Source organism: Folsomia candida, unplaced genomic scaffold (assembly GCF_002217175.1).
Source record: "Folsomia candida strain VU population unplaced genomic scaffold, ASM221717v1 Fcan01_Sc030, whole genome shotgun sequence".
Classification (NCBI taxonomy): Eukaryota; Metazoa; Arthropoda; class Collembola; order Entomobryomorpha; family Isotomidae; genus Folsomia; species Folsomia candida.
The window spans coordinates 1950952-1962236 of NW_019091222.1; the positions used below are offsets into that span (position 1 = coordinate 1950952).

Here is an 11285-nt window from a genome sequence, read left to right on the forward strand (position 1 = left end):
CAATCCCACACACATTCCAACCGTTCCAAGGATATGAAACTCGGGCTGACGTCCAAACTGAAAAGGACCCTGGATTTGTGACCCAGCTAACTGACACCGCCACTAAGCCTTATGTGAACACTCAACCGCTTCTGGAGTCGGTTTTGAATGTTGATAAGAAAGAAATGCATGCCACCGCAACCGGATTAATAATTTCATGATACAATTATTATCTTGCTGATGCTAGGTTCATTTTGTTAGCCATAATTCTGAGCCGTTTGTAGAAGGAAAGTGTCCAGGTCGGTGTAAAATACGATAAGAAAAACGAAAAAGGAGAAAACGTCGCGGAGACTGTAGAGATAGGTAACTAAACACACCACACACACGAAATAACCGTGGGGCCGTCGACATGAAGTCCCATGGGATATCATGCCGTCCCATGAGATATTAAGTTAGTTAGATTTAATTTTATTCGTGTTATGTACGTATATAGTCAATAACTCCGATTAGAGGTCTATTTAATAATGCTAGTTAGTTATCTAGTAAACTAGACTACTGGTAGGGCAGGCAGCTTCTCCCAGAGCAATTCTTGATGCCGGTGACACCCGTCCTTGCACTTCGGCTGGGTCATAAGTGCTTAATTTTTGTTCACCAATTGATGCACATCCTTTTCGCGGCAGGCTTCGATACGAGATTGGATGATGAATATATTAAATGTCGCACATGTATTACATAACTGCTAAATGTGTCACATCCTGCCACGAGTGACGGGGTAATCATCAGACTCTCGAACGAGGTTGTGAATCACAAGTTACCTTATCGGTGACTAATATCGTCGTATCGGGACAATTTATAAGCTAATGACGTACCAAGTTGATACTTTAGTATTACGTAAGCTTTGTACGTGTATACAAGATCTCCGCAATTAATTACTTATTGCCCGACTTTGGACGATATTTCAATCTTTTTGTGCAAATTCTTACCTAATTTCGTCAATGGCAAGCGATACCGAAACTGTTGCAAAATTTTAAAAAAACGAGGATGATGTATAAATGTACGTTTACAAAAATTTATTTTACATACCAGGTAACCTTTCAAATTTTTTTGGGACTAATAATAATGGACTAGATGTAACTTTTATGGTTATTAGTAGAGAATTGTGTGACGATTTATGCAATTAAATATTCTATATAAATAGAGTATAATTTATTGAAAAAAATAAATTTGCTTATTACATAAATTAAATGTCAACGTCAGTCTATGACTGAAAGAAAAATCCCTATTTTTGTAACAAAGTTTGAGAATACCGTAAGGTCTCTATTTCAAGTACGGCCTATAAATGAAATCTCTACTGCCACCCTGACCAACTTATCCTAGAAGTCCTAGAACTGGACTCCTCCAAAGTTCCCGCCGCCGTACTGCGGAAAACCGCCGCCTGGCCCAAATCCAGTGTAAGGAGAACTGTAGTAAGGTCGACACATTAATTAGGATTGGTGGGTAAAACAAGTCTGTTTGGGCAAAGTTTAGTCTCTCGGGTAAAGGTTGTAGAAGTAGTACGGTTAGAATTTTGTAATTATATTGACATTTTTTGTATAAAGGGAAAGAATACACACAGGCAAAAAAGGTTTAATTGAAATGCACAAACCATAGTGTGCAGGCTTACCATCCGCCATAAATGATAAAAGGCATCTGGCGAGATTTCCGACCCCTTCCAGCGACAAGGTTTCCATTGGTGGGGCCAGCTCTTGGGAGGAATTGTGAAGCTAGAAGTTGCTCGTTATCCTGGAAATTATAAGGAGATTAATTACTTGCAAATTAATTAATCAGGTAATAAAGTGTTTCCAGCCGGAGTAGAAATTTTCATGTGAGATACGCCGCCATGGTAGGTTTGACAATTGACTGGTAAAACCTGCAATGTTTTAAAATCACGCTTATCGCTGGCGCCGCGATTAGAGTTATTGCTCAGCAGCAAATTCATACAGTACGAGGACGATAAAAATTTATTATCATGGCGGTAGAGTCGTTTATGGCTAGTAATACCGGATAATTTCAATTTACCAGGTTTGTCTTCGATGCGAGCATCGTGTCAGAGGAAGGAGCGGTTTCCAGGGGAAAAGAAGACACGGCCTGAGACACGATGAAGGTGATTAAGATGATCTGTAAAGTAGGAAAAAAAGGTGGGACTGTTTTTTAGTCGCTAGAGTATGCTGCCCCAGATTTTTGGGTCATTTTGGGTTTTAGTGCAGAAATTTGAGCAATAACGTACGGGTAGTCGGGGTTTTCAAAGTGCATAATATATTGGAACAGGAGATTACTGAGAATTTTATTCATCAATTAGATATCAAGATTGAATTGAATAAACCGCTTTGTTGAAGAAATCAGTTGTATTCGTAACATAATACATGAGGTACTGACTCAAGTTACCCCGAAAACCCCGACTACCCGGAAAAACCAGGTGCAACCCCGGGGTAGAAAAACCTCGCTGTTTTCCTTCCACTTCTAGCCACCCAAACCAGTCGGAAAAAGTGGCGGCATTAACATTGCAGTTTGCGATTGCCAGTGGCCGCGGAAGCCACGTGGGGACGGAGGGTATATGTCATATGGACATTAGATGTCCTCTTTTATTCTACATTTACCCCTTCTAATATGTGGCATGATTCTGCCACATATTAGTAATTAAGTATAAGGTAATATTTGATGTATATTTTTTAAGTGATTCTATATTCCCAAAATGTGTTCCAAAAATGTATTTCGAAAATTTGTTCCAAAAATGTATTCCAAAAATGTATTCCAAAAATGTATTCCAAAAATGTTTACACTGTAAAATATTGTTTTAAATATAAACTTGTGCAAAATTTTACTACCTGTTGTGCAAAACTTATCCAATGGTTGAACAAATTTTACTCAAATGTTGTGTCATCCTCTATTTCACTCAACCTTTGACAAATTTAGCACAACTTTATTTAGAGTGTATATTTTTTTTAAGTAATTCTATATTCCAAAAATGTATTCCAAAAATGTTAGATGTATATTTTATGTATATTTTGTAAAATAATTCTATATTAAAAAAATGTATAGGAACCAAACTATCATAGAACGTGAATAAAGGGTGGTTAAAATGTCACGCTACAATAGAAAATTTGTCAATTGGAAGGAATCCTAAATTTCCATTAATTACAGAAATTTAGTCTCTCAAATTCAACATTTGAAGAATTTTGCCATCAGTTTTCATAATAATTAATAGAAATTTGAGTCCTAAATCTCGTAACAAATATGTGGAGATTTTAAGTAATTTTTACTTTGTAAAATGTAGCTTAACGTTTAAACCACCTTGTATAAATAAATTTAAATGTGAAATTCTTAACTTTTTTCTGCTTACCGTGGCAACTTTAATGATTCGAAATTTCGGGAATTTACCCGTTTTGACTGGGACGTGAAACTCCATCAGACTGTTGCTCCCAATTGCGATGAACACACTGACGATAAGTATTTGTTGGAAGAAAGTAGTTAAGAGGGTCAAAACAAGTTTTTAGTTTATATCTTGGTCATGGAATGATTTAATGTAAGGTAAATTTCTGACACTGGTTTGCACAACTCCCAAAATATTTTGCCTGTATTCAAGTCGTATATGTATGTCACAAATTTAGGATAGCAACTGGTTTTCTGATTTTAAATTAAACTTCTTTCATAAACTTAACATTATTATTTTAAATTCTCAAAGGCTCCTTTGTAGTCAGCTTTTCCGATGTACAATGTGTGTACATTTATAATGTGTATTATCAAACATTGAAATAAAATACGAGTCAACATACACGGGCAAGACTCTTAAATAATTAATAAAAAAAATTCTCAAAGTATGCGTTTTGGGCAAAAATATTCCGTATGTGTAGCGCAAATCTCCCTGTCGCCTTGCGGCGAACTAGGCTCTCAAACGGCCAAAAATGCTCCCAAGTGGCGAAAAACGGCATTTAACGGTGAAAATCCAAGCCATAGTTCCAATCGTTCCTGACAATGACGAAAATATGATTTATTTTAATACATAAAAGCACCAAAAACATTGGAGTGGAACAATGATTTAGAATATGTAAGACATGTACTCCAACTGTATTCTTTGACAAATAATTAATCTCGTTTCAGGAATTACCATAGTGCACAGTTTAAACTTTTATTCAGTTTTAATAAATTCATTTTTAATAAAAATTATGATGGAATCCGTTAAACAAGATTTGTATTTTTAGTGTGAAATTTTTCTCGCGAGGGACAAACTAAAAATTCTAGATTACGATTTCCATCATAATTTCGTTTAAATGGATGATTATGAAAAATCGTGAAACTCGTGTTAAATTATTTATGAAAGGTTACATACATAATTTAAGTTATTTCGTTAAACTCGGAGCAAGACCACTGCACTGGCGTGATCACATTGTTAGTTAGTTGAACTAGTCTTGAAATAAATAAATATGGTCAGAAATTGTCACACATCTTTTGCAGAATACACATGACAATATTCAGAACAGGTTTTTTTAGAAACTCTTTTTCAAGCTGTGGTTTCAGGAATACTAAATTTACGAACTGGATTCCCGCTTATTCTTGAGGGAGTGGCGCGCCAATACATCTTCGTCCTGCGGGTGGTGCGCCTGCGCAGGGAGTGTTTTTCTTCTACGCCGACCTCCCCCGCTGGCGTCTCCTGGTGTCCATCCGACGGCTGGGAGAGGCTCTAAAAAAAGTTCAAGCACTAAATTTGTGTACTTACCCCTTAAATAATCTGGTAATAAACACTACCGAAAAGCACAAGTATATGACTACCAAAGTAGTAATGATCAGTACCGTGTGGTAATGGCTTGGTAATAAAGTTTTACCATCATGGTTACGAATTATTACTACCCGATAAAATATTATTACCAAATTAATTACAAGGAAATAATCTCACACCTCACAGAGTCCGTTCTCTGTGCAGAAGATCCGACTCATCACCATCAGAGTTTTATGGTGCGAAGGAACCGTCAGGGTTTCCAAACCAGATTTATATTCTGATATCCATTGACGTTAATAGGATGATTTTGATTTTTTTAATTACCTGCCTGATTTTACCGGATTATTAAGAGTGTAGAAAAATTTATTTTGGGCTAGATTTTGGCCACTGCACTGTTAAAAATCTGGTGAACAAAAAATAACGTCGCCGACGTATGTGTGTAATTAAATGCTACACTGTTAAAAATCTGGTAGAGTCACATAGATACTGCGTGCTGGTATTGACTTGGTAATAACTTCCTACCGGATTGGTCGTAATTTGTCCCTGAGTGGTAAATCTTTCATTTCCGCAACATTACTGAACGGTAATTCCCGTTATTACAGATGCCGGTAGAGTCACATATGTACTCCGTTCGGTAATGATTTATTTCTAAGAGTGTGGCACAAATTCTAACTCATTTTTTTAACTCACCATCTCGATTCCCAAACGCAGCCTTGCCATGAATTCCGCCCCTTTCCTGCACCAGCCTTAAATACTGACAATCCGCAAAACACAGCGCTCCCAATCCCGTCGTGGCGAAGAAGGCGCTTTCCGACCCGATATCCAAGTCCATGAGGGACGCCACAGCCCCCGCCGCGGAGAGGATGGCGGCACAAGTGAACACGCAGAGACCGCTGTTACCCGGGTATAACCCACCGGCAAGACTGCTAACTAATCCGCCCCCATCGGAAGTGCTTAAAATTCCCATTATTCTATATTCCCACTTTGAAGAAGGATAGTTCACTATGAGAGCGGAGCAGGAAAGACTTCATTGCTGACAAGGTGAGATACTTGTGAAACTGGGGTCAGATTGAGAACAGGAGATAAATAAGGGAAAAGGATATTGAGAGGAATTTGTACAAGTTAAAAACTGGTTACATTTTTTATTTTGTATGCACTTCGGCTTAAAACTGAAGGCAGGGTTGGTACATAGAAACTGGAAATAGTTTAGTACTAGTTTCATGTAGTATATTAATCTTCCGGTTTAGAAAACTAGAATTTTGCTATATTGTCTGTACATAATTTTTTCGTGCATTTTCATGTACTTATCCATATTTTTGATTGGTTTTATTAATCCTTTTTGTGCAATAGTTTAGTGCAGGTTTTTTTAAGGGGTGAAACACTGGTACAAAGATATATATGAAGCGATTGATATCCTCCTCGTGTCATACATACTTCTTTTAACCGGTTCTCGTAACAGGGTTGACCTAGTGGAAGAAATGCATGAAATGAACAACTTTGCTAATTAGTAAACAACATAGATATGCATTTTGGTCTTAACTGGCGAAAATTCAGATCCTAATTTCCTATGCATTTGAGATGAAACTTCATTGGATTGAAGTCGAGAGACAAAGTTAAACTTTGCGACTTGAGGGGGCCATGCGTCAAGCACGTGGCTTACTTGGTACCTTGGAGAAGAGTATTTTGTAAAAGAAAAATTTCTACTTTATGACGCTGGTATTATTCTTGAGAGGGCAATGATCACAATGCCGTCATAACCGTTTTTTATTTAGCTATGCGCTTCTGTTTCTATATAGTTTAGGGGTTCACCGTATCGTAAATTTTTCATTTATACTCCGGTCCATAGCGTACGTATATTTTTGATCAAAATTTACTTGGATATAGATGGAAAATGAGAGATACGTAAAAATCTTTTTCGCATCGATCTCAACGATTTCCATAAAAATTATTACAAATTTAATTTTCGGTGGAAGTGTTCACATAGCATAGGAATTTAAGAACTGCATGCAACCACACCCCCTTTAAAAATTGAGACAAGAAACTGGGAAAAATGAGAAAGCTAGTATACACTCGGTACAACAAGAATTAGGCCCCAACTTGCATTTGACATTCGAATTCCCCCCTGAATAAGAACATTTTTATGCATCAAAAATTTCAAAATTCGAATATTCGCGGTTTTTTTACATACACATAAATCGTTAAAAAACTAATGGTTCCCCTCATTTCACTTCTGACAACCTGATGCCAGATTTGTCTACGTCAAAAGAGCTATATTCACAGCTTTTGTTGTCCGAAGGGAAATGACGGGAACCATGACTTTTTTGAGGTCAAAGTTTCCGTGGGGGCCATCTTGTATGGCAAAGGCCGTAACAAACTTATGAATATATATGACGCTTATGAATCATGCATTTCAGGCATGCAGAATTGCATGAAAATGCACTTGTATTGCATGAAGTTTTAAAATCGCTCCAAATTTAAAACTTAAGCTTATCTGAATTTATAATGACGCTATCCACTCGAAAATTAGCGCTCCGGGGCTTATCAGTGTAGTTATCAATTTTTCAGATAAGCAAACTAAGTTTATCCAAATCGCTCCAAATTTAAAACTTAAGCTTATCTGAATTTATAATGACGCTATCCACTCGAAAATTAGCGCTCCAGGGCTTATCAGTGTAGTTATCAATTTTTTAGATAAGCAAATTAAGTTTATCCAAATCGCTCCAAATTTAAAAGTTAAGCTTATCTGAATTTATAATGAACATTATCTTATCAACCAGCATTTCATTTAATGTAATATGTAATATCCAAACAATTTCAAATAAGCTTAAGTTTTAAATTTGGAGCGATTTTATAACTTCATGCAATACAAGTGCATTTTCATGCAATTTTCATTACCATGGAATGTTTGTCAGAGAGAGACAAAGATTGGTGATTCTCATACGCTCCTTCTGCGAGCGGGTAGTGACACCTCTGAGAATCAGCCTGAATCTTTGTTTCTCTCTGAAAAATGGAATTGGGAAAAGTTATACTAATCCATCTATAGGCAAACTTAACCTTCCGAAACTTGAAACTGGGCAGCAAAATATCAAGTTTTTTGCATACTGTTTGGAATTATTTGTATATTTATGCGAATTTATTGGTCGGTATACATTAATAAAAAAAATATGCCAAACCCAACTCAGCGGACATGTACATGTTCCATAAGTATAGTATTTATTTTGCACAGGATTTTGAATTTACAAGCAGGGTAAGGAAAACCCCGGGGTTTTGCTATTGAAAACCCATACCCAGGGGTTTTACTTGGGTTTTGCGGGTAGTCGGGGTAGTCGGGGTAGTCGGGGTTTTTTGGGGTAAACTGAGTCAGTGTCTCATGTATTAAGGTTTGACAAAAATCTACTTTTTCAGCAATTGCGCAACGATTCTGCTTGTTAATTTATTTTAATAAATAATTAATTGGTAGAATTGATAGCAGTGCCCTGTTATCACACTTTATTAAATTCGAAAACCCCGACTACCCCGATTACCCGTGGGTATTGCTCATTTTTGATACCCCAAAACCCACCAATACCCGCAAAACCCCAATACCCCAAAAACCCGGGGTAGCATACCCTGTTTACAAGGGAAAGTTCCCGACTGCACCCCGAGTTCGGGGTACCCACTATGTTTTTTAGAATCTACTAGGATCCTAGATGAAGGATTCATTCATATTTCCGTGTAAAACTCATATTCTGCGCCGTGGCGTGGCACAAAACTTAAAAATTTTGATTTTCTACCAATTTCAAATCTCCATAACTTTTGCACCTTCCAAGGGATTTTCAAAAGCTTGGGCTTAAAATGATCACAAAATTCGAGATTTTAAGAAAAAAATAAAAGATGAACAAAATTTTATTATTGAAAAACTTTTCGGCCAACCCCTACGTTTCAGAAATTAGGAAAGTTTGCAAAATTTTGAAAACTGAGATTTTTGGAAAAGCTTCATGGGAATCGGAAGAAATCATATTATTTTCTTAACGAAGTAAACCTTCTTAAAATTGGATTAATACATTAAACGCAATCTTAACTTAACGTATGTAAATGAACCCCACACCTATTGGAGGACCAGTTTCTTCATGCAAACGATGAAATTTTATCACATGGTACTACTTTTACATGAATCATTTGATCGGTTTTGAAAATTCGATCGACTCGCAACTAACCTAACGGAGTCTTAAAAAAATTTCAAACCAAATACATCAAGTATTCAGTGCTTGTCTGGTTTGAAGAATAATTTTGCCTACAATCAGACTCAAAATTCAGTATTTTTGAAGCTTTAGTTTTCTATCAGAATGATAAACCTAACCCATTTTGCTAGTGACAGTTAGAACTTGGAGGATAACTTTGTAAATATTTTCATCTCACAAGTAGTACTATTTAAAATTGAATTAATACAAACAACTCAATCTTTATGGGATGAAAATCAGCCAGAGTGGTCGGTGGAATGTACAAACCTCTCGTTTCAAACCATGAGCTCCATGCCGTTATAAAATCGACAGGGGCGGCGTGAGTAGTGAATACTGTCGGCGACCGGCTCTGTTTACCAGTCAGTGATTAAAACTGACCTATTTACATAGATGGGCCAATTACATTGATTCATGTAATTGGATTACCAATTACCGATTACTCAAAACCCGGTAATTGGATTACTTTTCCAATTAAATTACATCGAACTGCCTCAATTACAAATTACGATTACAGTAATTGGATTACATTTCAAATTACAGATTACTTTACTTACAAAATATCCCTGTAGTCGAGCTGGAATCACAGGGTTGATTAAAAATTAAGTTTTCTATTTAGCATTACCAATAACTTTTGATGATTTATAAAAGAGAATCAATGTTGACGAAAAGGTATAAATTATTTTTGAGTAGATCATCATTTATACAGTTTCTCTCTAAAGCAGATTGGTTTTCGGATTTCTTTGTGTCAAGCTTCTAGATTGAAAAATAAGCCTTTGCAATCGAAATGTAGCAAATGGGTGGATCTACACGGTCACGCGGTCATGCTATGTCAAAACTATGTTGATTTTTGAAATCAACACACGCTCTAAACTACGTCTAAAACCGTTAAGACAGAAAATTCGACATGTTTGACTTTAGCGTCTTCTACATGGTCATGACCCGGCAAAACCATGTGGATTTCTGAAATCCTCGCCCAAAACTACAACGGTCTACAACGGTAGAAACAAACAATTCGACACGTTTGACCGTTGGATTCATGGCCGTGGCGCGTACCTTATGACCTGCAACGCCCATCTTCGAACTCATCATTTCTAAAAAATTTGAAACACGTTGGCGAAAAGCATATGTCGAAATTCGAAATTCGTTCTAAAGTTATCATGGATACGGACAGACGAACAGACATTTCCATAAAGGGATTTCGCTTCGGTTAACCCCTTAATAAAATTGACAAAATTTTTCAACAAATAATATTGAGAAATATGAAAGAAAACTGTATGCAAAATTGAAAGAAAGCGGGGTTTGTTTCTTCTTTATCCCTTTGTTTGGCGATGTATATACGTTTACAATGTAATTGGTAATCTGGAGTAATCCAATTACTTTTATCTGAAAACATCAATTACAAATTACCGATTACCAATTACAATTTTAGAAGATGCTCCAATTACATTACCGATTACATTTTTTGTAATCCAATTACGTAATTGGATTACATGTAATTAGATTACATGTAATTGGCCCATGTATGATATTACCCCAGGATGAATCGCAATTCAAAAATGTTATTTGTCCTACCTACTAATTTTATTAAATTTTATTAGACCCAGAAGATCAACGATATTAGGAAATTTGATGGAGAGTGATCAAATGTTCCATAAAAAGGCATTCAATCCTGCAATCGCTACTGTAAAAATTCCCAGCAATTTTAACCTGCGATAAAAGAGTCTAATCATGTAAATGAACTCTACTAAAACGCTTCCTCGGGGGTGATTTTCGCTTCTTGAGTCAGTTTTAATTTTGATTATCCGAATTCTCGGATAACTTATTTGCACGCTTTCAATAATATACTTCTGTCATCGCCAGTGATAAAAGTAATTGAAAATCTTAAATCAGTTTAAAATATGTCAGTTTTACTTTTTGCTAGCAACAACCGAATTGTAACATCTGTAACTCTGGAAACAAAATTGATAAAGTAATTTCTTTGAATTCCATTCCTGATAGTGTCCACCGATGTAATTACTTCCAGATTGATTGAATTTGGCAAAAGGCTTTTCAATAATTTTCGTCTATGCTTATTTGTTTCATTGTATTTCTGCACCCGATATAGAAACTCTTTCGATCCCGTGACCCCCTTGCTAATGTAGTTCACCACGAACCATTCAAAGATGAATAACATAATAAAAATCGTGCTAGAGCCAACAGTTATGAAAATTGAAATTCCCTCCTTATCCACACTTTTTGTTAGTAGCGCCCACATTGCTATGCTGCAATATATCACCATATACAAATGGTGCGTACAAGTTGTAACGAACTCTCGGGCCAGCTCGGAATGAATT

General features: G+C 36.3%; 2 protein-coding genes across 2 annotated transcripts; both read right to left on the minus strand.

Annotated features, from left to right (window-relative positions):
* Window positions 1-1156: 1156 nt before the first annotated feature.
* On the minus strand, window positions 1157-3489 carry LOC110860277. Its single transcript, XM_022109328.2, has 4 exons — window positions 3359-3489; window positions 2038-2136; window positions 1643-1761; window positions 1157-1440 (listed from the first exon to the last, which is right to left on the minus strand). Exons 1-4 carry the CDS (start codon window positions 3422-3424, stop codon window positions 1362-1364), a joined length of 363 nt encoding a protein of 120 aa, XP_021965020.1. The 5' UTR covers window positions 3425-3489; the 3' UTR covers window positions 1157-1361.
* A 500-nt stretch (window positions 3490-3989) lies between these two features.
* On the minus strand, window positions 3990-5772 carry LOC118439114. The gene is made up of 2 exons (XM_035860149.1): window positions 5423-5772; window positions 3990-4696 (listed from the first exon to the last, which is right to left on the minus strand). Exons 1-2 carry the CDS (start codon window positions 5697-5699, stop codon window positions 4545-4547), a joined length of 429 nt encoding a protein of 142 aa, XP_035716042.1. The 5' UTR covers window positions 5700-5772; the 3' UTR covers window positions 3990-4544.
* Window positions 5773-11285: the final 5513 nt, after the last annotated feature.

Excerpts from the sequence above, each read along its gene's own strand:
- LOC110860277 (XM_022109328.2), bottom strand. The coding sequence starts at position 3,424 with ATGGAGTTTCACGTCCCAGTCAAAACGGGTAAATTCCCGAAATTTCGA. Across the intron at positions 1,762-2,037 it reads TCGCATCGAAGACAAACCTG|GATAACGAGCAACTTCTAGC; the intron begins GTAAATTGAAAT and ends TATAATTTCCAG. Across the intron at positions 1,441-1,642 it reads TTTATCATTTATGGCGGATG|TTCTCCTTACACTGGATTTG; the intron begins GTAAGCCTGCAC and ends ACCTTACTACAG.
- LOC118439114 (XM_035860149.1), bottom strand. The coding sequence starts at position 5,699 with ATGGGAATTTTAAGCACTTCCGATGGGGGCGGATTAGTTAGCAGTCTT. Across the intron at positions 4,697-5,422 it reads TGCGTTTGGGAATCGAGATG|AGCCTCTCCCAGCCGTCGGA; the intron begins GTGAGTTAAAAA and ends AACTTTTTTTAG.